Source organism: Motacilla alba, chromosome 7 (genome assembly GCF_015832195.1).
Source record: "Motacilla alba alba isolate MOTALB_02 chromosome 7, Motacilla_alba_V1.0_pri, whole genome shotgun sequence".
Taxonomy (NCBI): Eukaryota; Metazoa; Chordata; class Aves; order Passeriformes; family Motacillidae; genus Motacilla; species Motacilla alba.
This window is the reverse complement of record NC_052022.1, coordinates 30,361,401-30,384,035: the sequence shown is the minus strand read 5'-3', so window position 1 is coordinate 30,384,035 and position 22,635 is coordinate 30,361,401. Positions and strand designations below refer to the sequence as shown.

General features: G+C 36.7%; 1 protein-coding gene across 2 annotated transcripts in view; it reads left to right on the top strand.

Annotated features, from left to right (window-relative positions):
• The window catches only part of GLS (glutaminase), a 60,116-nt gene that overhangs the window by 23,318 nt on the left and 14,163 nt on the right, over positions 1-22,635 (top strand). Inside the window, exons 8-15 of one of the 2 annotated variants that reach the window (XM_038142192.1) lie at positions 7,106-7,138; positions 7,394-7,452; positions 8,552-8,618; positions 9,158-9,208; positions 11,610-11,786; positions 12,877-13,008; positions 14,473-14,565; positions 15,401-18,512. In XM_038142192.1, the coding sequence (XP_037998120.1) occupies positions 7,106-7,138; positions 7,394-7,452; positions 8,552-8,618; positions 9,158-9,208; positions 11,610-11,786; positions 12,877-13,008; positions 14,473-14,565; positions 15,401-15,547 (759 nt within the window). In that variant the 3' untranslated portion in view covers positions 15,548-18,512. Of the gene's footprint in view, positions 1-7,105; positions 7,139-7,393; positions 7,453-8,551; positions 8,619-9,157; positions 9,209-11,609; positions 11,787-12,876; positions 13,009-14,472; positions 14,566-15,400; positions 18,513-22,635 lie in introns of those variants that run through there. The other variant, XM_038142191.1, reaches the window with a different exon arrangement.

Here is a 22,635-nt window from a genome sequence, read left to right as displayed (position 1 = left end):
AGTGCAGAAGAAATGGAAGATGCTATAATTTGTACAGGAGCAATGCTGCTATATCTGAATGTCTTATGTTGAATTTGTGTGCTATTAACATCCTGCACCACTAAATTATGTTGAGCTTCTGTGGTACATAGTTGCTGTTGGGATACAAGTGTGCTTTCATAAACAAGAGTGTTTGAAACCAGGTACTTATTTTTCAAGCACACCCGGTCTGAATGACTTTGTATCTTTAGTCCATGATCTTGATACTTTTGGAAAGCTGTATTTTATGTTTGTCATAGAACAGCTGTATAAATGTCTTGAAGTTGTTAATGGTATAAACTCTATGTAACATTAATGCTTGCCAGATACTTGACTTGTATTTTCTGCTGGTTTTAGCAGCCACAGGTGCATAAATTTTTTTTTTTTCCTAAGGGTACCTTCATAGAGTTCTGGGGAACATGTCAGTCCCCTGGAATTTTTGAGTAGTAAACTGGATGCTGTTACTTCAGAGGTCTAAAAGTCTTGTTTACAACCTGTTTCTTGGTTGGGTTTCCAAGTCCATTAGCTACAGTGTGTTTCCTACCCCCTATTTCCAAAACGTTGATTTTAAAATTACTTAGATCATGATTCTCTGTTATTTTATATTTAAAGAAGGTGTAAGAACTCCTGCTTAAAGACATTTATCTTTGATAGCTGTAGGTGAAAGAAAATGGCCTTAAGTATGACAGGTAAATTTATTCACATTTAATATTTTTTTTGAGGTTGACGGAGCGTTGAAATTCACTTGGATAGTAGTGAATTTTAAAATCTGACTTAACACATTTGTCTGAAATGTTATAATATTAGTCCAACTATAACATGCCCTACTGATCATAAGGCAGAACAAAAGCACGTGCCTCTTGCAGAAGGCACGTAGTTCTTGATAAATGGTGTACTTCTGAATAGATGACGTGGATTTGTTTAGTGCATGCAACTGTGGTATTTGTTAGAAGGATTGGGGATTGGTTTTGCTGGGTGGCTTTTTTTTCACTTTTGTTTGTGGTTTTTTTCTGTAATGTTCTTATAAAGAATATTGCATTGCACTAACATTTCTGCATGTGGTAGCTGCACGTCTAGTGGACACGTATCTTACTTATCGCACCATTATTTGTTCTCAGTGTGATTAAAATGTAGATTTTCTGTACTGCTTTCACTAAGATACCATTTATCATTTGAATAACTAACCAAACTAAATATATTCTGAAGACAATTATGTAGAGGGTCACCAGTACAAAACTGCTTAGTACTTATAATTTTTGTGAAGTAATTTCTTTACAATCTGCAACTTAACATTATTGCTACTAACCAGTGAAATACATAATTCACATTTGTATTTGATCTAATATCAAACTTACTTTTTTTCTGAAAATGGTGGCTTCATTAACTCATCTTTTGCCCTCAATTCCTCTGCATTTGTTCCTTTCATTTAAGGTGCTACTTACATGTCTTGAAAACAGTGTATGGCTCTTAAAGTACAAGAAAATTTAAATTCACCGTGCATTGCAGATTTATCCAATGATAGCATGTTAATAACTACAGAGAGATTGTTGCTGTATTTCATGGTTAAGAATGCTTTTACCTCCTTTGAGATTCATTATCTCTCTCTGAGAAATGGATCTAAGAACTCTTTCAATGTTCTCATACATTGTCCTGAGTTGAGCAGCTGTTAGTAGATGTGATCTTGCACCCAGCTGTCCTTGGAGCCTGGCACAGATTATGATTGTGGATGAGGGATGATGCTTGGAGTAATCTCTATCAGAATATATTAACATATAATATGTTAACATTTTAGGGGTCAAAAAGGCTTTTAGCATCACATACCCAGTTCTGAGTGCTGTCAGAATTTGGTGTTCCTGCCTTGGAACAGATCAGGGACCTAAACTGTAATGTTACATTGTCTTTGCAATCCATAATAAAAAATAATTAGAGGTATGTGCATGTTAAGTACACATTTGTTTGAGTTACTTAGGCATGGCTGTATCCTACTCCTGCCATCTTAAGTGATTTTCCAACTGCCCTGTGTTTGGGACTGTGCTGTATTTACATTTTGGTGCCTTAACCCCTGCCCCTGTTCTAATTGTACTGGCATTACACTCCTCAGTTCCAGCAGTTTAAAGCATGTGTCTACAATAAAAATGCTTTAGCAAAAAGACATCCTGAGGTCACTTTTAATGAAATAAAGTTTGAAAAAGCCTGCTGAGGACCTTTTCCCTTGTTGATAATTGTACAGCCATTTGCCTGTATTACTAGTTATATAAATTACATGGTTAAAACAATTTTCAAATAATTTTTATCGAAAGAAAATTGTAGTGGCAATTACAGGAGTTTATGGAAAAGTGCTAGGAGATAAAACAGTAATTTTTATCATGTCTCCAAGGAAATACAGGTGCTTAAAAGAAGGTGATTCAACTCCTGTATGGATTTAGTACATATCCAGTGCAGCTTTCTGTACATCACATTGGCTGGGAAAAGTCTTTATTGCCTGTTGTATGAATAGATTTTATGGCTTTGAGCTCTTAAATTTTCTTAAACCTTAAACTCAACTCTCAAAGCTTGTTTACTCCAGGAATATCGTGGTTTTGTCAGGGACTTCCCAGTGCCACATGACCTTTACTGGCTGTCACATTACAAGTGCAGGTGAGAGGAAGAGGAAGGGTTCAGAGAGAAATATGTGGAAGAAAGCAGATGGCTGTGGGTGGACTCACCAGAGGACAATGGGTTAATCTTAAGTAATTTTTATTGTATGCTTTAACATTCCATGTGTAGATAAAAGTTTTCCTAACCTAACAGCAAAGTTTCAGGCAAAACCAGCATCTTTAGATCTTCTAAATGCTGGCAGCCACATGCAGACCTTAGACAGTGTGGACTGGAATGCTCATTGAAGGGAAGCGTGCTGTGGTCTTGGATTATGCGGGGTGCATTTAGACATGTTGGCAATAGCAAAATTCATAGTTGTTGCAAAAAGTTTGGTCTACAAGAAAATGAAAATGCTGATCTTTCTGACCCTAAAAAGCCATAGTTCAATGGAAGCTTATTTTATTTTGTATAAAACATGGAGAGGGTTATGATGTATTTAAGAACTTTCAAAATATGCTGATAAATCACAAAATAAATGAGGCAAAGAGGTAGAAAAAACATGTCTAGCTGTGCCAAGGGTCTGTTTGCTGTCAGGATTCAGTTATTAGGACACCTATGCACTTACAGTTCAATACTTGAGAGGTGGGAAAAGGCATGGCTTATTTGACAATACAATTACAATAAATAGTACTGATCTAGCTTAATTGCTCTATGCTGTTCCTGGAGCTATCCTTCCTGAGAGACTGATGTGTGAATGTGCATACAAACCGCTTTACAAGGTGTTGGTGTTGTGATCTTCTCTGCCAGATACATGTCTTTACTTTGGTGACATTGCCTCTCTTCCTAGGTTACTAATTTTCTTATGGTAGCTAATTTGGGATAGAACTTAAATCCATGTTTTTCTCCACTTTTTATTAAAACTCAAGTGTATTGGATGTTATCTGACATAGAATATGGAGTAGGTTCTGTGAAATAACGTGTTAAGTGGTCACACATGCACAGAAATGAAGGACACAAAAAAAATCTTAGAGGTGTTTGAAATTTTGATAGTGTTGGTCTTAGGTCAAATACTGTCTGTCACAGTGTACTCTCAAGTATTTCAGAGCTGAAAATGGTACACTAAACTGTGAGGACAGCAGTTGTCACAGAACAGGACCATCTTAACAAATAAAATATAAAAAGTGTGTAAGTAGAGAAAGCTAAAATAAAGACATTAGTAGTTGACTTTATGAAAAATGCAGATGTGTTTAAAAAAGAAGTTTTATTGCACTCTGACATAAATGATGATTTTTTGTTCCTGGATATTTTAATCACAGTATAGTGTTAGATTATAAATTTGGCTTTAAATATTCCAGAAATTAATTTTAAATATCTTCTATTATTAAAAGATTATAAACTTCTCATGATGCAGGCGTTTTTATTAGCTTTGCTTAGGTTCAAAATTGAGAAATTGCTTTAATGAGAGACTCGTGGTAAGAGCTTCTATGGTCTAATCATAGAAACAGTGTTGATCAATGAAAAGTGGCTAATATTAACTACTTTTTTAATAAATTTTGCCTAATTTTGTTGTGTCAAGCTCTGGTGAGTATCCATGGGTCTCTCCTCTGTAGGCATGTAGCCTTTGCAACTGTTTATATGTTTTAGAAATAGATGTAGAAATACAAGTAACACAGTACAAGTACCTTTTTTTTTAAAAAAAAGGGAAGATCACTAAAACCTGACACAGTCAAAAAATTCAAATTTATGATTGACAGCCACAGTGTCCATTGGGGTTTTAAGTGTTTACAAAATTGTATTGAGCTGTCTTCTGAAAGTTTGAATTTTCTGCCTACCAAACTGCTTCAGTCTTAACATTGTAAATTTAATTTTGTATTCATTTAGAAGTGTTTTTCATATGCATATACACACAAGCATGTATAAGTGTGTATATGAACATGTTCCAGTAAATGTACAAAGTGTTTGTGGAGTTTAGTGCATGGAATGTTTTCTTTGATGTTCTAGACAGGTTGAATTGCATCCGAACTTTAAAAATGCTATTTAAGAAATGTTGTGCCCCCAAACTCATAGGTTCATAGAGTCAAGGTTAAAATAAGAAGCACTTGTGGAAGAACAGAACTTCCCTTGTCCCTTGCATTTGTTTAAATTATTATGGAAAAGCTGCTCAGCACTCTGAATGTTAGGATTTTATATTTGCAACTGAATTTTAATCATAGAATGTGTGTTGCCACTGTGTTTCTCCAGCTTTTTAGGAGGAGCAGGACACCTCTGTCAGCTGCTGGAAGAGGGGAAATAATCTGTTGGGGTTTTTAGTCATCATGCGTATGGAAGCAGAGTTTCTTACTTCAGTAACATGTTGTAGTAAATCCCTGCTGAGGTCTTGATCATGTGGTTGCTTAAGCAAATAGCTCAGGTGTATGAGCAGTCTGGTTTCAGTAACAGTGCTTTTGTGTGTGATATGAAATACCTCTACCCGTGTGTGGAACATCAAGGACTAAAAACTCATCATCTGGTTTAGCGTGCAGAAGATTTTCTTCCCAAAATACGAGTTCAGTTGTGAACTTTAAAAGGAACCTTTTTTATAAGAAGTCGATGTGGAAAAAGTTTGCATTGAGTCTTTTGCCCACCAATTTTATGTGCTGCTGGTAAAGCCATGTTTTTGTTGAGGGAATATTTTTTCCCACTGGGCAGAACAAAACAGTGAAGTATTATGTATTTATATTTTTGCAGAAAGCATGATCCCTTTCTCCCTCTTTTCCTTTTTTTTTAACAAAAGAACCTGTTTCAATTTATTATACATGTCTAACCATACAATTATCAATGCAGCATCCCATAACTAATGCTGACCCACTTTCCCAGAAAAAGATGTTCATTGTGCATTTGAAAGGTTGAAAAGGTTTTTGTGGTTTAAATGTTGTTACATATTTTACAGCATTAGGATCTATGGAATATTTTGACAACTGCAACAGTTCAATGAAGTTGGTAATTTCTTCTTTTAATTATTTTTCATTGAACAGATTTGGAGTTAAATTTTTAAGATTTGTGTTCTGGTATATTATACAGGAACATTTTGATGAAATGTATCATGCGTTTTTTTATCTAATTGAAAATTAGCTAGAGTTTATTGCCTTTAGGAGTAAGGTTATTAGCCTTTAAACATAAGGTAACCACTGGCGCATAATTTTGAGAGAACAGTGTGGTGCTCCTTTCACCAGTGATTGTACGTGTGTGTCTGCACATCCTCTTGTAGATGAGCTGAAGCATGGGCTTCCAAGATTATCTGCAACACCCTAATCCACATACAGAGTGGGAAATGAGACTGGCTTTATGCATTTCATTAAGTAAAATACTGGTTGATATAAAGCTTCCGTTTTTTCCACTTTCTTCCCCATCCCCACACTAAACGCAGTACAAGTAGCGTCTTGAATTGTTTGAGATTTGTTAGAGTCTTGTTATTCTAAATAGAATGTCTTTAATATTAAAATTTTGCATTAAAACATCTTCTCCAGATACATTGTTTCCACTTGTGTATGCGACGCCATTGGTTTTTAAACTTCCTCCAAAAATTCTACTTGGCTACTTAAAAAAAATTTAAAACTCCCTCCAGTGGGCCATGTGCTATTTTTTACCTCCCACTCCTCTTTGAATCTCTTTCAATAGGAGTTTGTAAAAGATCACCCATCAGAGACCTCTAAAACATTATTGTCTTTAACTGGCAGCTACTAAATTTGAGAATATTCTTGAATGAGGGATGAAAAAAAAATCCTCAAAATAACAACCCTCATCCTCCCTGAAAAACCCAAACCAAGCCCACCCTAAGAATTAAGTTCTACTATCATCCCTGCTAAGTTTGGTTTAGGTTTTCCTGTACATTGTTAGCACAATGATGTGCCCTATGATGTAAAATTCTATTTTTCTAGCTGTTCAACATGTTTTAATAAAAAAATAAGGACATTATTCAGCTATTTTTAAATTAATTGCAGTTACTTTCATAGTTAGGGGAAACACTTCATTTTAGGTCTTCAGCCTAAATTCTTAGTATGGGCACTGGCCGTGGAAATATTTTAACTTAAGTAGCCTGAACCTCCCTATGCTCAGCTCTGTTGGTAATATGAGAATACCTTTGCCTTACTAATCTATAAAAAGTTAGTGTTCTTACTGTAATTTTCCTGTTTGTAGTTACTTCTGTATTTTTTTGCTTTAGCTACTGCATTTACTTATGCTAAGCATGTAAAGTTGAATAGAGAGCACTTAAAATAAAGCATACCTTTTTCAATTTAAATTAATCTCCAGCATACAGGTGTTTAAGATGCATAGGATTATTTAAATGATAATTAAAGATTTACTTATCTAACATTTAAATTTTTTCATTAATATATGAAGTGATTGTAGTACCTTATTCTTAATTAGACTCATATCTTAGTTATGTGCATTAAAATCCTAATACTGTTAAGTGAACTAACTTTGTTCCTTTGTTAACAATTTTTGTAAATTATTTTTTCTTTTCTTGCAGCAAGGAGCAAATAATGCAGAAAAATTTGACTACGTAAGTTAACGTTATAACTTCTCTTTTTTAACTCAATTCAGTGGTAAAAGTTTCAAGATGGCAAGGGAATTGAAAGTGAAATTTTAGTAATAACCTGGGTTTTGTCTTTGTAGATGATCTTAGTTGTTTAAACATTTAGTGATTCGTATTGCATTTATGAGATGGTGTTGCAAGATTTAGGGTAAGGCTGGGCTGAAAGTTCATAACCTTTTTATGTGTAAAAATATTGCTTTTCCTTGTCTTTGTCTCTGACAGGTGATGCAGTTCATGAATAAAATGGCTGGTAATGAGTATGTTGGATTCAGTAATGCCACGTAAGTTATTTTTTAACCTTAGTAAGGTTAGGTGGAGAGTGGTTCAACTGATAACTGATATATTGAGCTTATGACAGAGTTCAGTTATTTACATTTCAACCAGCATTTCATCCCTTTTATTGGAGGGTGTCTTTCACTTAACAATTTACAACTAAAGTTGTGCATGTTTCTGACATCAGTGTGGCTAAATTTCACCTAAAAGTGTTGGTTACCTCTTGAAAATGTCATTGTTCTGTCTTAGTGCTCTGTTGGTGCTATGGCAATGAGAGCTGTAAGTGCAACTCTTCTCTTCCTGGCATTGGTATTAAAAATTAAACTCTGCATGTTGGTGGCTGCATAGCAAATGTTTAGGAAGCATAGTTGATACAACTGGGACTCCTTCTGCTTTTTTTATTTTGCATATTTAAATTCTTTTCTCAAACAAACAGTTCCCCTCGTAAACTCAGTGTATAGCATTCTGAAAATCTTGAGAGCTTTTTCAGGCAGCCCGGGGTAAATCATGAAGGTTCCCTTTAGCAGAGGGAAACTTTTAGAGTTGCTTCCAGGTTGCCAGCTGCAATGCACGTGCAGAGGTGTTTTCCTGAGCTTTGTTTCAGTAAAAGGTGTGTACTGCAGAAGGAGCCAGGCAGGTGTTCTTCCTTTAGGTTTCATCCATACCTTAATCATCCCAGTGAGGAGTGCAGCCATTTGTCTGACCTGCTGTGTGATCCTCACATTCCTCTGCTTTGGGCAGGGAATAATAACCCTTTCACTGTCCCTGTGTGGGATGGTCCATTCCACTCTGGCCTATTTAGAAATGCCTCCAAGATGAGGATTTTGCCTTCCTTTGCCTTCTCTCCAAGTCAGCTTGTGTTGTGTAGGTGACCAGTACTGTGTGTATTTGCATATCAGTGCTGATTCACTCCAGCTGAGTGAACTGGGATGAGCTGCTGTGGCCACTTCTGTCCCATTAGTGGAATAGCTGTGTTCAGAAGTGATGTATCCTTTACATGGAATTTTGCTGAATTACATAATACATCTTGAGTTCAGCAATTTTTGGGGTTTTTTTGGAAAGTCTGACATGTTGCCTTGTCTTTTTTTTTTTTTTTCTCTCTTTTAGGTTCCAGTCTGAAAGAGAGAGTGGAGATAGAAACTTTGCAATTGGCTATTACTTGAAAGAAAAAAAGGTTAATCTCTTTTTTCTTAAGTGTATTTTGAAGATTGTATGCTGGGTTTTATTCATAGTCTGTGAAGACTTTTATTTTATGTACAGTATGGCACAAATTAATACTGGATTATGTCTTATGGATGTTATTCAAATGCTGTCATTTAAAAAGTGTGATATTTATGCCATTCTAATAAAATACCTCTAAATATTTTTCTGTAATATAGCCATGGTAATTTGTTTTATTTCTTGTAGAGCATATAATCTGTGATGTAGAGGTGACTTTATAAAACTCCTGAATGCATTTTTCCATTTGCTTATGTAAAGATGTTGAAACCTATACTGAAAAAATATTTTAGTACCTAGTTTATTGATATTGCTGTACTGTGTTATTTTTAAGTCTGATGACATTAAGTATTTCTACTTACTACATTTAAATGTTTATATTAAAATACACCTAATGCTTAGTATGCTGACAACAGTATAGCTAAAGTTACGTCTATCTGAAAGTGATACTTTAAAAAAAAAATTATCTAAAGACTCTTTATTTTTCTTCCTCAGTGCTTTCCTGAAGGCACGGATATGGTTGCTATACTAGACTTCTATTTTCAGGTAACTGACTTTAAAATTGAGATTCACCTTAGGCTTAGAATTGCTGTTATAAGCAGTAGAAGCTGATTTGTGCCTAGACATGGAGGCTTTAATGACTTGCAGTTAAATGTCAGCTTCTGTTTAACTCTGGAAATGACAGATGTATGTTTGATGTATCCAGATTTGCTTTTGTTTAGGTGATCTACTCGGGTGTCTTTGTTGCTAATACAAACTAGCAATAGTCTTTAAACCACTACAAGTTAGAAGCTTGAAATGTCTTGCATTACTTCAGTGAGTTTGACAGAACACTTCTTCTTTGGGTTGCTGCTTCTTGCGGTGCTGTGAAGTAGTTTAACCTCTGTAACTGGAGAGTGTATGATGAGCTGTAGGGTTGAGGGAGTGCTACAAGGGAAGTAATGGGAATATAGCCTCCTTTTGGTTTCATTCAATGCTTTTGAGTAAGAATATATATGTAAATATATTTTTCCCCCTCCCCCTTTTTTTTCTTTTTCACTTTCAGCAAGTTATTTACAACCGTCACAAAATGAGAACTTGCAAGTGTGGGGTATTTCCTCAGTAAGGGTTTCCTAATGTTTAAGTGCTCACAACTCAGCCCTGCTGTGTAGGGTTCTCAAGAAGCAGTTCAAGTTGTGTTACTGATTCACTTCATCTGGGAGAGTTTTGAAAAAGAAATACAGAGTTCTCAAAATCGGTTTTTGGCTTGGAGACTTGCTGTTACTTATGCAAATTATAAGCCATTATTTTCAAAATGCAAATTTTGAGGGTTTTTTTGTGTGGGGATGCACCTGCTCTCTTATATTTAGATTGGATGAGTGTTAATGAAGTAAAGTATGTGTGATTAGCTGTAGTTGACCTCTTTTTGAGGTGGAAACTAGGTACAAGCTAATAGTCTATTCTGAACTCGTGACAGGAGAGAATGTGTAGTTTATATGAATTTACTGTGTAAAAATGCTTTTAAATGCCTTGTATCCCACTGCCTGATAATGTTTTATAAGTGGAAGCTATTAATAAGTTAAGAAATGCTAAAGCTACTTTTCTGATGTATTTTAATTTGGCCTCATTTTTGTGCATTCTGATCTCTGATTTAATGACCATGTGTCATTCTTTCTTTTTCCCCTTGAAAAATCCCCTTTTCACTCCGTGCTCAGGAAAAGGGTAGCTCATACACGAGCAGCATTTCTGTTTTCCTGTTAGGGTACAATGCTTATCTTTCCAACACTCAGATTCTACTTAAAAGTCTAGTTATTTCTTTTCTTTGGGTTTTCTGTAACGCTCCTTCCTCCCTTTTGTGACTGGGCACTTTCTGAGCAGGAATAAACGTATTTGCCTGTTATCTCTGTAAAGTGAGGATGGATTATTCTCAGTTTAGACAAACGAGGTACAGAATGCAGGTGCTTAAACTGAGAACCTAGAAACAATTTTTTTTTTGAAAGTAGGTGATATTATGTAATACTTCATATGTTTAAAACACAGTTGCCATTTTAGATGCGTCTCTGACAATCTCTTGATTTGCAACTCCAGTTGATTGGACTAGGATGTATTGAGTTTGGCACCCGGAAAATAAGAATTCCAGGTAGTAACTACTCATGCAAACGTGGCTTAGGTAACTTCATGAAGTATCATGTAATGACTGTTTGGCAGAAGCAAGAATACAAGCACTAGTTTGTTTACTTTTTAGAGCAGCATTTCAGCTTCAGGTTGAAACCAACTTATCTTTTGGTTTCTGCAGAAATGAGGCAGCATCAGGTGATGGCATCTTATCACATTTCCTGATGTGTCACCAAAGTATGTATAGTCTGTACTGAAGCAGGGATCCTGGGAAAAACTGTGGTGTGGTTGTATCATTACTATATAAGAAATGAAATATGAGAAAGGTGAAATAAGGCTGCATCAGCAGGAAGTGCTGGCATTAACACTTGCATGTGCTAGAATTTGCAGCTTTAAATTGTACTTCTGATAATGTGTGGGATCTTCTAAGGCTTTAAAATAAAAAGAACCCACCACACGAAACAAGCTCAAATTGAAAAAAAAAACAACCAGTCATTCTGTGGCTTTGCCACTTAAGCAGATGCAAAATACTTTTTTAGAGATTGTTTTACAGACCTCTTTCTCTCAAAGGAACATAAGGGGGGTGGGGGGAGGAATCAAGCAGAGACACTAACCCATAAAAATACTGTCCCCAGCTTTTAAGAGGGCTTACAAACACTGTCACTGGGATCTTTATAGTAGAAAGATTCAGACTGTAGTAATTGATGCTACTAGTGTAATCTGTAAGAAATGTTATGCTACAGGTGATTCTGAGATGTTATTTTAAGATTTCAGTATTTTGTTGATCCTGCTGTATTTGGCCTTACTGTGCTAGAAGTACCAGTGCTTATAATCTCTATTTCTTTTCCATAAGCTTTGCTCAATAGAAGTAACATGTGAGTCAGCAAGTGTGATGGCAGCAACTCTGGCTAATGGTGGCTTTTGCCCAATCACTGGTGAGAGAGTCCTGAGCCCCGAGGCAGTCCGGAATACCTTGAGTTTGATGCATTCCTGTGGCATGTATGACTTTTCAGGGCAGTTTGCCTTCCATGTAAGTACTTTACAGGTTTTAATTACAGCTGATCAGGAAGGTTAATCTCTGCGATTATTTTCTGTGTTCTAGGGGTTCCTTCCTTGCTTTTGAGGCACAGGAGAGGGCGTTACGTGAATTGTTTAGAAATTGAGCACGGTGTAAGGGAAAATCTCACCTAGGATTCTTGGCACTAGTAGTGTCACATACCTTAGAGCACTCTGCCTTCACTTCTGGGAATCCTTTTCATATCCAAACCTAAATACTGTTCTTAGGAAAGGCTGCTCGTGAGAGCAACAGGAACTGAAACATAGCTGAAGAAATCCTGCTGTATGGGAGTCAAGGATAGCACAAAGCCTTAGCAGACAGTTGTTTTTTCTTCAGTAACTCAGGCTCAGAAATTGTCCTTATGTGTGTGAAAATGGCTGTCATACACAGCACATGTGCTGTGCTCCTGTTTTCTAGCAGTTTGTTCCTTACACTCCATCTTGAATTACAAACATGTATCTTATACTTTCAGTATTTTTTTTCAGCATTTTGTTTTTCCTTACTGCATGCACGTAAAATTGATTATGGTGCATTGTGTGACACAAAAGTTGCTGCTTGGAGAACCATGAGGATATGTGATATGTTAGTTCCTACTGGAAAAAAATGATGCCTTTGTTCAGATTGTAAATAAGTAGGTTATTGTATGATTTCATAGGTACTTTCCAGTTTTCTTATGGTTTTGTTTTTCAGTCAAGATTTTTACAGCTTCATTCTCTCACCTTGTTGCAAGCTGTTTGTGCGACGTACACTTGTGTGCTACTGCTTAGTCATAATTACTTTTTTAAAAAAATAGATCTAAATTGTCTTCTTTCACAGTATTATTGACTCACTGTATTCCTGAGAGCAAATAGTTTAATGATCGTGAACCTTGGATTGTCACAAGCTGCATGAGGTTATTGTTTATCTAAAAAGAGATAAGTAATAATGCTTTCCTAGCTGCAAGTGCCTTCCAGATACTTGTTTTATTAATGCTACAGAATAATCTTCAGGAAAATACTGATGCATTGTGTTACAATGGTGAGGAGCAATTGCAGAGGCCAGTAATTCTCTGATTATTCTGTAGGTTGGTCTTCCTGCAAAGTCTGGAGTTGCTGGTGGGATTCTTCTGGTTGTTCCTAATGTCATGGGCTTGATGTGCTGGTCACCTCCTTTGGACAAGATGGGCAACAGTGTTAAAGGAATTCACTTTTGTCATGTAAGCAGCATTGCCCTTGGGGTTTTTTGGTTGTTTGGGTTTGTTTCCTGGTTTGGTTTTTTTTTTTTTTTTTTGCTTTTGCAGCTGATGTTTACTGAGCTTCAGTTGGCATAGCTGAGATCTAAGTGAATTAAATAGTGATTTCTGATTGTTCCCTACATAGCAAGCTTCATCTGATTCAAGGGTGAAAGTCTAAGAATAGATGTTTGCTTTTTAGTAGTAAATAGCACTTGATTTCAGTGAGCACTGAAGTGTGATGCCAGAGACACTGGAGAAATCTGTTGTGGAAAAGCTTTGAGAAGGAACACTTTATGGGGTAATGAAAGTGCTGGGCTCCAGTGTATTGCATTAAAAACTGTAGAGCTCTATTTATAGACGTTTCTCCCTCTCTTGTCATAAAGTGCAGTTTTCAAAACACTGGAAATGCAACTCTTATTTCATTGCAATAAAAGAGAAAGACTGTAATGATATACTGCCATTCTGATATATTTTTAAACTTATTTTTGTAAACCGTCTGACATAAAAGATGTCTTCATAGATGATACCCAGATGTTGGGCAAACTCTTCCTAGCTTCATGTTGTGCCAGTGAAAGAGTTATGGATAGTCTGCTGATAGGAGTGTTAGAAGCAGAAGAGATTTTGGGGAGGACTTTTTAATGATTAATTAAGGTATTTTGTGGAAGAGGAGAATGTAAAATTTCTTCCTTTTTCTCCCTAAAACTACCTTGTAATGATGATTGCTTAATTATAAATAGGAGGTTGAGCAGCAGTTAAAACTTTTCATACTTCTATTTATCTAACATTTACACAGCTTCAAATTAAGAAGTTACCAATTCTAGTTTAAGTGCTTTAAAGCTTTATATTAAATGGTCAGGTAACTTAACTCAAAATCCTAGAATAGAAGGGTAGGTGAAGGATTTACCACATCAATTCTGCATTGCAATGAGACCTAAAAACTGATACATGATTGTGTCATACAAGTAATGTGAATGTAACAGTCACTTTTAAAAATAGAACAGCATTGCCAAATTTTGTAATTATAGCCTTTCATGTTATAATTCAAACTGATTGAGAATCCATTATGTCGCTCATTTCCTTGTTTCATCCTTTTGATTGAAGTTGGAGGTACTGGACCTAGCCCAGGCTACTTTTTCTGTTCCTGAAGTGTTACATGCAGCTGAAGTAGGAATTTATTAAAATAGATCTTTTGCAAATTTGCTCCTTGTTTTGTCCTTCCGTAAGGAGGAGTTTAAAGGCTACAGAACTTAACTACAGAATTTTATCCTGTAATTCTATTATGTTCTAAGTGCCTTATGGACATAGGTATTGATTTAATAAATAAACTTCTTACTGGTTTAAGTTGCTAGGAAATGATGCAAAATGTAAATGGTGCTATTATTATTAACTGAGAAGCATTTGGCTATCTTGTGTAGATAATAATGCATGATCTCTAAATGCTTGCAGGATCTGGTTTCTTTGTGCAATTTCCATAACTACGATAATTTGAGACACTTTGCAAAAAAGCTTGATCCTCGCAGAGAAGGAGGCGATCAGCGGGTAAGTTACTGTCTGTGTTCAGTGAGTATTGCTCATAGACTTCAGAGGAAATATGGCAAGTTCTTCTCTAAATGCCAAACTGCTCAATGACATGTATTGCATCAAAGCTTTCAGATCATCTAGTTAGTGCACATTATTAGTGGACACTTAGCTGAGTGGACCACACTATCACAGGGTTTTGTGTAAGGAGAATTTATTACTAGATTAGTAACTCCATTTCAAGCAGTTCATCCCCCCTGCTAGATTAGGTAGATGGTATCTGATGGAAGTTGCAAAGAGTTTTACTCTCTACTGGTTGCCTTTAATAAAGACTTGACCAGCTGGTGGGCTTAGCCTTTCTGGTGTGTGCTGCAATGCACGAGATCTGTGTTTAGCTGTATTTTCACAAGGATATCTCTGACACCACACGACCTGCTGAGAGTTGCACAGGCAGTGAATTCAGGCATGAATAGTGCTGCAGACAAGAGCCTGCTACTTAGGGTGCAGCATAAGCAGTATCTGGGAATGAACTGAATCCACTCCAGCCACATTTACAAAAGATACAATGTGAGGGGATTGAGATAAGAAAAACCTCTTTGTTTTCAATACCATTAATGTTTTGACTAAGGCATGAAAATTTCAATACAGTAGAATGATTATTAAAGGGCTTCTATTTGCATGTATACGTCTAAAAATTACCCAGTTTTGAATTTAATTTTTTTATTAGTGGAAAAGAGAAACTAACAGTTTATGTGAAGAGGTGAAAAACTTGAGTCTGTTAGCAATGACTACAAGTATGGATTTTTTTTTTCCTTCAAGTACACTAATAAATAATGTATGTTGCTTGAACAACTAGCATTCCTTTGGACCAATGGACTATGAGAATCTCCAGCAAGAACTTGCTTTAAAAGAAACAGTATGGAAAAAAGTGTCACCTGAATCAAACGAGGACATCTCCAGAACCGTAGTGTATAGAATGGAAGGTCGGGGAGAGCAGAACTAAGCAAATGGGTTCTAGTTCCATTAAATTCTTCATTTTAAAAACCCTCAAGCATCTCTAGATTTAACTTTGATTTGAATATTGTTTACCTGGTGTTTCATTTATATATACATTTTGTGTAAATTTTGTATGCTATACCAAAAAGATTGTCAAAGTTCAAGGGTGTGTGGGAAAAAAGCATGTGCAAACAAACCCAAAGCTGTAAACTGACTTTCGTAGTTACTTAGAACACATTTAGTTAAAAAAAAGTAAAGGTAAACTTTAGTGTTTTCAAAGATACACCACAAAAGTGGTATGTATCTGTTTATTTTTGTTTATATCTGAAAATTTTAATGTGAACTTTGAGGCTGAGCTAGAGCTTGTGTCCACTGAACAGGGTCAGCATGTAAAGATAGAATATTAATTAAATATAAAATAGTATTTGGCAAAATACAGCAAATTCCTGAATTTCTAAATAATTGTATATTAAGTGGAGATAGGTTCTGAGTCATATTATTACCATATCAGGGTTACTTTAATATGAGCTTTCAAATTTGAAGAGAAATGGACCTTTTGTATATGCCATGCTAGTGAAGATTATCTTTTTCTTTTAATCGAACCATTAATAATTATTAATGCTAATGTTGTAATAAAGAGAGCAAAAATGCCTGGGCAGGAGTGGGAGAAGTGGGGAGGAGGAGGAAAAAAACCTGTCTTGTTTGCAAGTTAACCAATGCAGGAGAGAGATTTCTGCCCCAACTATTTGGAGTGTCTCTCTTGCTGCTTGTGCTGCCAGCTGGTAGTTATGACTCAGAAGTCTGCCTCATTACTAACAGGGCTGTGCTCCACCCTGGAAAGGAATGTAAGCAGTCTGGGCTTTAGACTGGTAACCAACTGAGCAGTGAGCAGGAAATATGTTCACAGGGAAGCAGATAGGTAGATCTCACTAGAACTGTTTAGAGCTGTTTTTCAACCATTAATGTGCGCATATGTTCATATATGAGGTTTCACTTACACAGGAGCAAATTCTTAAGTTATAATTAATTGCTATTTTTTTTGGAAATGATTTTGGGTTTGCAGCTCTGTCAGCTTACTGGGAAAGAGGACTTGCATTTTTCTACAGGCAGCTGCATCTCTTAAGCTGCATAATTTGATAATTTGAGTAAATCTTGAGTAGGGTGTAGCTCCAAATTATTTACTTAAGCTTCAGATAGGCTCAATAGGCAGTTCTGAACAGAGGTCAAAGACTTGCTAAATTCTCAACACTAGCAGGAATTAGATTCTTAATATTGCTGAAAATCTTAGAAAAGTGTTCTCTATAAAGTTTTCTTCTCTATAAATTTGCAAATAATCTGGTACATCCCATCCCTAGTACACATCACACAGAATCCTGGTTTATCAAACTGCCGAAACTTGTCCAAACAATGATAAATGGTATTAGCTGGTAGAGGATTTCAGGAGACAGTGACAAACAATTCTGTAGTAACACCTTCACCTCTTCTCACCGTTCCCTTCCCCAGTCCCTCTCCCTTTTTTTATCTAAAACTCCAAACTGTTGATATGTGAGCTTTGCCTAAGGGCAGAGTTAGTTTTTCTTGCCCCTTTTTTGACCCATCTGGATGTTCATGAGTTTAGGAAGATGCATGAAACAGAGCTGATGTTCTCTGAGAAAGCAAGCTGCTCTTAATTAATCTGTTTGAGTATTGTTAATTTTTTGCATAAACATTTGAAAAAGCTCTGACTAAACCCTGAATAATCTTCATTTAGCAGAGTATTGTAAAAGGATGGGCTTCTCGTCTTTGAAGCTTAGGATGGAAATATTTAAGCAAAACAGTACAGAACATCAATTTTCAGTGAATTTGATGCCCTACTGGGATGAAGAGGTAAATCTGTGGTGCAAATGTCAGTACTAAGTGTCAGTCATGAATTGCTGAATAATAACTATTTTATAATCTTATCTCTGATGATAAGGTTAGGTTTGTTAGTGCTTATTCTCAAAATTAAGGCAAAGTCTTCAACTATAAAAATGTCTTGCCTGTTTGAGGATTTTGCAGTGAACTAGTAGCTACAGAGACATAACAAGTATTCAGATCCTGCAGAACTACTTTACCTGAAATACCCTCAGTTGCAAGAGGGAACATAATGTGTCTGTGCTGCTAATGGAAAGTATTTACAGTGGTGACATGTTGCTGGATGACTTGCTGATTTAATTAAAAATGGAAAAGGCATGAAGCAGGATTTGCTTGGTCTGATTCTACCCACCTTGATTTTTAGTACTGTTTGAAGCCACTTCTAAAGATGTGGTTGAAGATGGACGATTTTTCCACATGCAAAACTTGTGGTAGAGTCAAGTCCTGCATGGGAAATACAAAAATAAGAAAACTACTAGGTCTTTAATATGCATAATAAGAATATTTAGGGTACAGCTTAAACAATCTTTAAATATATATATATATTACAGTTCTGTAATATATGCTTTTGAAGCCTGCCTCAGAATTGAAGGCAGCTTCCAGCTAGGAAGGGTCAGGAGGAGACTTCTCTGGACCAACTGTTCTGTCACTTGCCCACACTTCTAGTTTCTTGCCCTGGCTGCCACGTGTGCAGATGGCTCCTGTTCCTGGCAGGGCACCTGGGGGGCCAAGGTCACCCACCACGGGCAGGTGGGAGAGGCCAGGGCCACTGAGGTTTAGTCATTCCATGTGTGAAGTCTGCAACGGTTTTAGTGTTCACCTGTGCTACAGTAATAGCAATTCTTGATATTCAAGCATTTTAGCTGTTTGTTTGTTTTTCTTTGTCAGCATCATTAACATTTCATTAGAAATGTAAATGCTTTTTAAAGATTTATTTTAGCATTTGTGTTGTACCTTTTGGCTCAGTTGTTAAGTTACCTGTCTCGTTTTCCATTTTTCATTTGCATTGTATGTTATTTATGTATCTTGATTTCCAGCATGCTTATTTTTGTATTGTTTAATAAATTTATTTTAAGCTGATTTTTTATTGTATTTTTTTTTCTCTCAATGGAGAACAGATTTGTTCAAACACATTTTTTAGATTGAAGTTGAGACAGTGAGTACTGTGTTCGAAAAAAGATTCTGGAAGAGCAGGTGGAATAAGCAGATTTAGTTAAACCAGTCATTGAAAACTTTCCTAAGATGTTGTAAACATTTTGTACAATAATCTAATTATTTTTCTGTTTGAACTGTTGTTTTAGAAAGTTGAAGGCAAAAATAGAAGTAGCAAAACTTAGTCACCGTGACTTTTTTAATAAAGAAGTCCTGGTGCAGTAGAATTTTAACATCACTGTATATTTGTCTGGTTTTTGAAGATACTGATTCAGTCACATGGAAAATGTATGGTTGATGGTGCCAGTGCCAGTGTAGTACCTGCTGATCCTGAGCATTATGAAGGGAAAAATACAGCTTGTAATAAATTACGTGTGGCAAGGGAGGTGGTCCAAGCCTCACATTGTTCTGGTAGTGATGCTGGGGCCTGCCTATATTGAGGATGGTCAGAATTGTTAATTTAGCTTTTCTGTAGACTGCTTTATCAGCTGAAGTTATTTGCTCTGTGGTTGTAAAATTAGCTTCATGTTCATACTTAAAAACATCACATATCAAAAGAGTTTATTCTCTAAAAGTCATAAAGATGACGAAAGGAAAAACAGTAGTAGGTACACTGAAAGAGCCACAGGTGATTTCCTGTAGAGTTATTATGGCTCTTATATTTTGGTTTTCAGCTTATATTTGTGTCAGAAGACCCAGGGGGTGGGTAGATGACTAAAAAGGCAATGGATTCAGAGGAGGGTGGATGGGTGGGGGGGATGAATTATGTTGGTTTTTTATTGCTCATATATCTCTTGGTCTTGATACATACATGTCATTGATGCACAGTAATTTATGAACAAAGGAACTAATTATGAGCATAATTAATGTATGATGCTTTAGTAACCTAAACATTGTTTGTAGGCTTGCACTGTATTTTTTTTTAATTTTAAATAATATTTCTGTAGTTTTTTTGAAGGTTCAGAACCAGTTACTGCAGTGAAACAAGAATAAACTTGTTTCAACAGAATTCTTATTAGAATGACAAATACACCTATTAATTTGCCTTCAGTGCAGTCTCCTTGAGGATTTGAGTTCACATATGTCTGTAGTGGTTGGAATGTTGGCAAGGGGCTTTAAATTGGGTAGAAATCTTAACTAAAGCTGTTTTTTTATCATGCTGGCACCTTGTCTGTTCCACATTTGTCTAGTCTGGAAAGTGCATGACTAACTAATATATGTAAAGACATGGTTGAGTCATGCACAGCCCCACTTTCTTTCAGGAATTCGTGTCCTAGTATGTTGAATAATTTAAATAGTCTAAATTATTAAACTACCTACCTTGAATCAAGCATGGTTTCCGATTTGCTGTTTGCTCCTAGAGAATATTGTGTGCAAAATTAAAAATGCCCTCTTTTCTTTTGGCTTTCATGCAAGTAGGAGTTAATTTTATTACTGGCATCTAATCTTGCTTTATGCAGACTTTTTTGGTATCACTTGGACGTTGAACATTTAACTGTTTCTGCAAGACTTGAGTGGCAGCACTGTGCACATGGCTCAGCTGCTCCTGAAAATGCCACGTGCATTTCTTCTGTGCATGGGGGGGGTGCCTGCTGGCCACATCTGAGGCTGCAGCTTAGCTGAATAAAGCCTGGAATGGAGTTGAGTGGCAGAAGTGTGGTGGGGGCAAGTTTGGTGGGTGTTTATTTTGGTTTTTTACCAGTTTAATTTGAACAGGACTTAATTGAGGCAATAAAGCTGGCATGGGTGCTTGACCGAGGACAAGGCAGGTGGATGTTTGGAGAATAATAGACACTTTGACACCTCAGCACTAAGGCTGATGAGGAAGTGGGGTTGAAGGAAGGACAAGGGGAAAAGGAAGTAATTCTAGAATGTCTTCCTATCCTCCAAAATGTTCCAGCCAACCATGCTTTGATGTATTTTGTGCTGAGCAGGCACGTGGGGCAGCATGTCTGCTGTAAGGTGCTGCTTCCTGTTTTAGCTGCTGCTCTGCTCTGATTCTGACTCAGCGGGCACATAGCTGTGCCTTCGTGTGGTTTTACAAAACTCACGTGCACGCTGTGAATTGGAAATTTATCTTCATATTGTACCTTTCCTTAAAGGTCAGATTTACTTAGCTGGGTGCAGTTATTGTAACCTATCTGCATGAGGTGCAGAGGGCACTAGTGACTGTAAGCAACCTGAGAAGGAAACCACGAGGTCACAGAGGCTGGGAGGGATCTCTGGAGATCTCAAGAGTCCAGCCTCCTGCTCAAAGGCCCATCTAGTGTCACTTGGATTGTGTTGCTCAAGGGCTTTGCCTGTCAAGTGTTGAAAATCTCCAATTATAAGGTTTTATCATCTGGCTGGCTAAGTTATCCCAGTGCTTTAATGCTTTGATGAAAGAATTTTTTTCCTACAGTTGGAATTTTCCCTTTCTGTAGCTTGTGATGGTGACTTCTGTGTTTTCACTGAATGTGATCTTACCATCATGCAGTAATTGCTGGCTTTTAGAGAGTCCTGGAAGTGGCGTAGGTGAAAGTGGCTCTTGGGCAGCAGTAACTAGTATTTTCACTTCCTGCTGTATTTTTCCTACCAGATTCTAAGTATTTTTTCATTATGTCATTGAAAATGAAGTGATTTAGGGATTTGAAAAGGCCATATTCCCTTTCTTTTTCTATTGAAGCCCAGCAGGCTAAATGCAGACGTGGAAGAGTGCTATTTGCTGAGGGATGGCATGTTACTGTAGGGACCCCTTGTGATCAGAGCACTTGTCAAAACAATGAACTGAGAACAGAAGTGGAGTGATAGGAAGAGATAATGTTACTCATTTCCTGTTGATGTCATTCACTAGTCCAGCTTTTTCCTTGAGGCAGGCAGCTTTATTGTTTGTTCAGGAATTACTCATGCAATAATCAGGGTTTTTTTGGACTCTCAGACCTGCTTTTGGTTATATCTGTAGCTTTTACTTTCTGAACGGAAAGTACATTTCACACTTCTTTTAAAGGACCTCTCTCTTAAAATTCTCCAGCCTGTAATTATTGCAAATCAAATAATTAAAATGTGATCTTGATCTGAGAATAAACTGTTTTGATTAAACGTCTTTTAAAAAATCCCCACTCATGCCATTGCAGAGCAGGATTAAGAATTATGACTGAGAACATAAAGAAGCAGGCTGAAACAGCTGAGGATGTTTTATTCCATATATACCAAGGCTGCTGGGGAATAATATGACTGTTTGCAGTGTTTAAAGATAAAAGCAGGGAGGCAAAAGATTTATTTAAGCTAATAAATATTTTCAATATGAAGAAAACATACCTTTCAATGCAAGGTATGGAATACATAGCTTAAAAGTAAGAAGATTTATAGAAACTTGATCCTAGTATTTAGAAAGAACCTTCTCAACCAGAGTAGAGTGCAAGCATCTGGTAAGATTTCCCCAGCCTGCTTTCAACCTGTAGGGTGGAGTCAGTCTGTTGGTAGAGCAGGTGCCCTGCGTCCTTCTGGAGCAAATTCCTTTCTTTTGGCTATGATTCCAGTTCCAAGCCCTGTATTTAAGAGTGAACTGTCATCCACAAATTGTGGAGTGCCTACAGGCTGGGAAGTGGGAGCATTGCCCCACTCTACCCTGTTGTGTGGGTATCAATGGTGTCAATAGGTCCTTGAAAAGGCAGACATCCTTTTGTCCTGTCTGCTTAACACAGCTCTGTCACTAAAACACCCATCAGCATTCCACTGGATTCATGTGACTGCCCTTGATCCCAGTCCTTTGGTCCCAAATCTTGCACTGTTAGTGATGTCTATATCCATTACTTCAAAGGCTCTTGTTGTTATTCCCTGCATCCAGGATCAATGGCTTAGCATTCGTTCCCCTTTTTAAGGTTTCTCTGTATATTCCCAATACTCTTTGTTGCAGAATTGTTAGCAGGGGTTTAGCCTTTGAAAAGGCTGAAAAGGAGCTAACAAAGTAGGTATAACATTTGTGTGATGGTTTACTGCAAGAATTGTTTTACAGTTTTTGAACTTCCAGCCATCATTATCTGCTGACAAAATGTTTTCTTGCTGAAAATG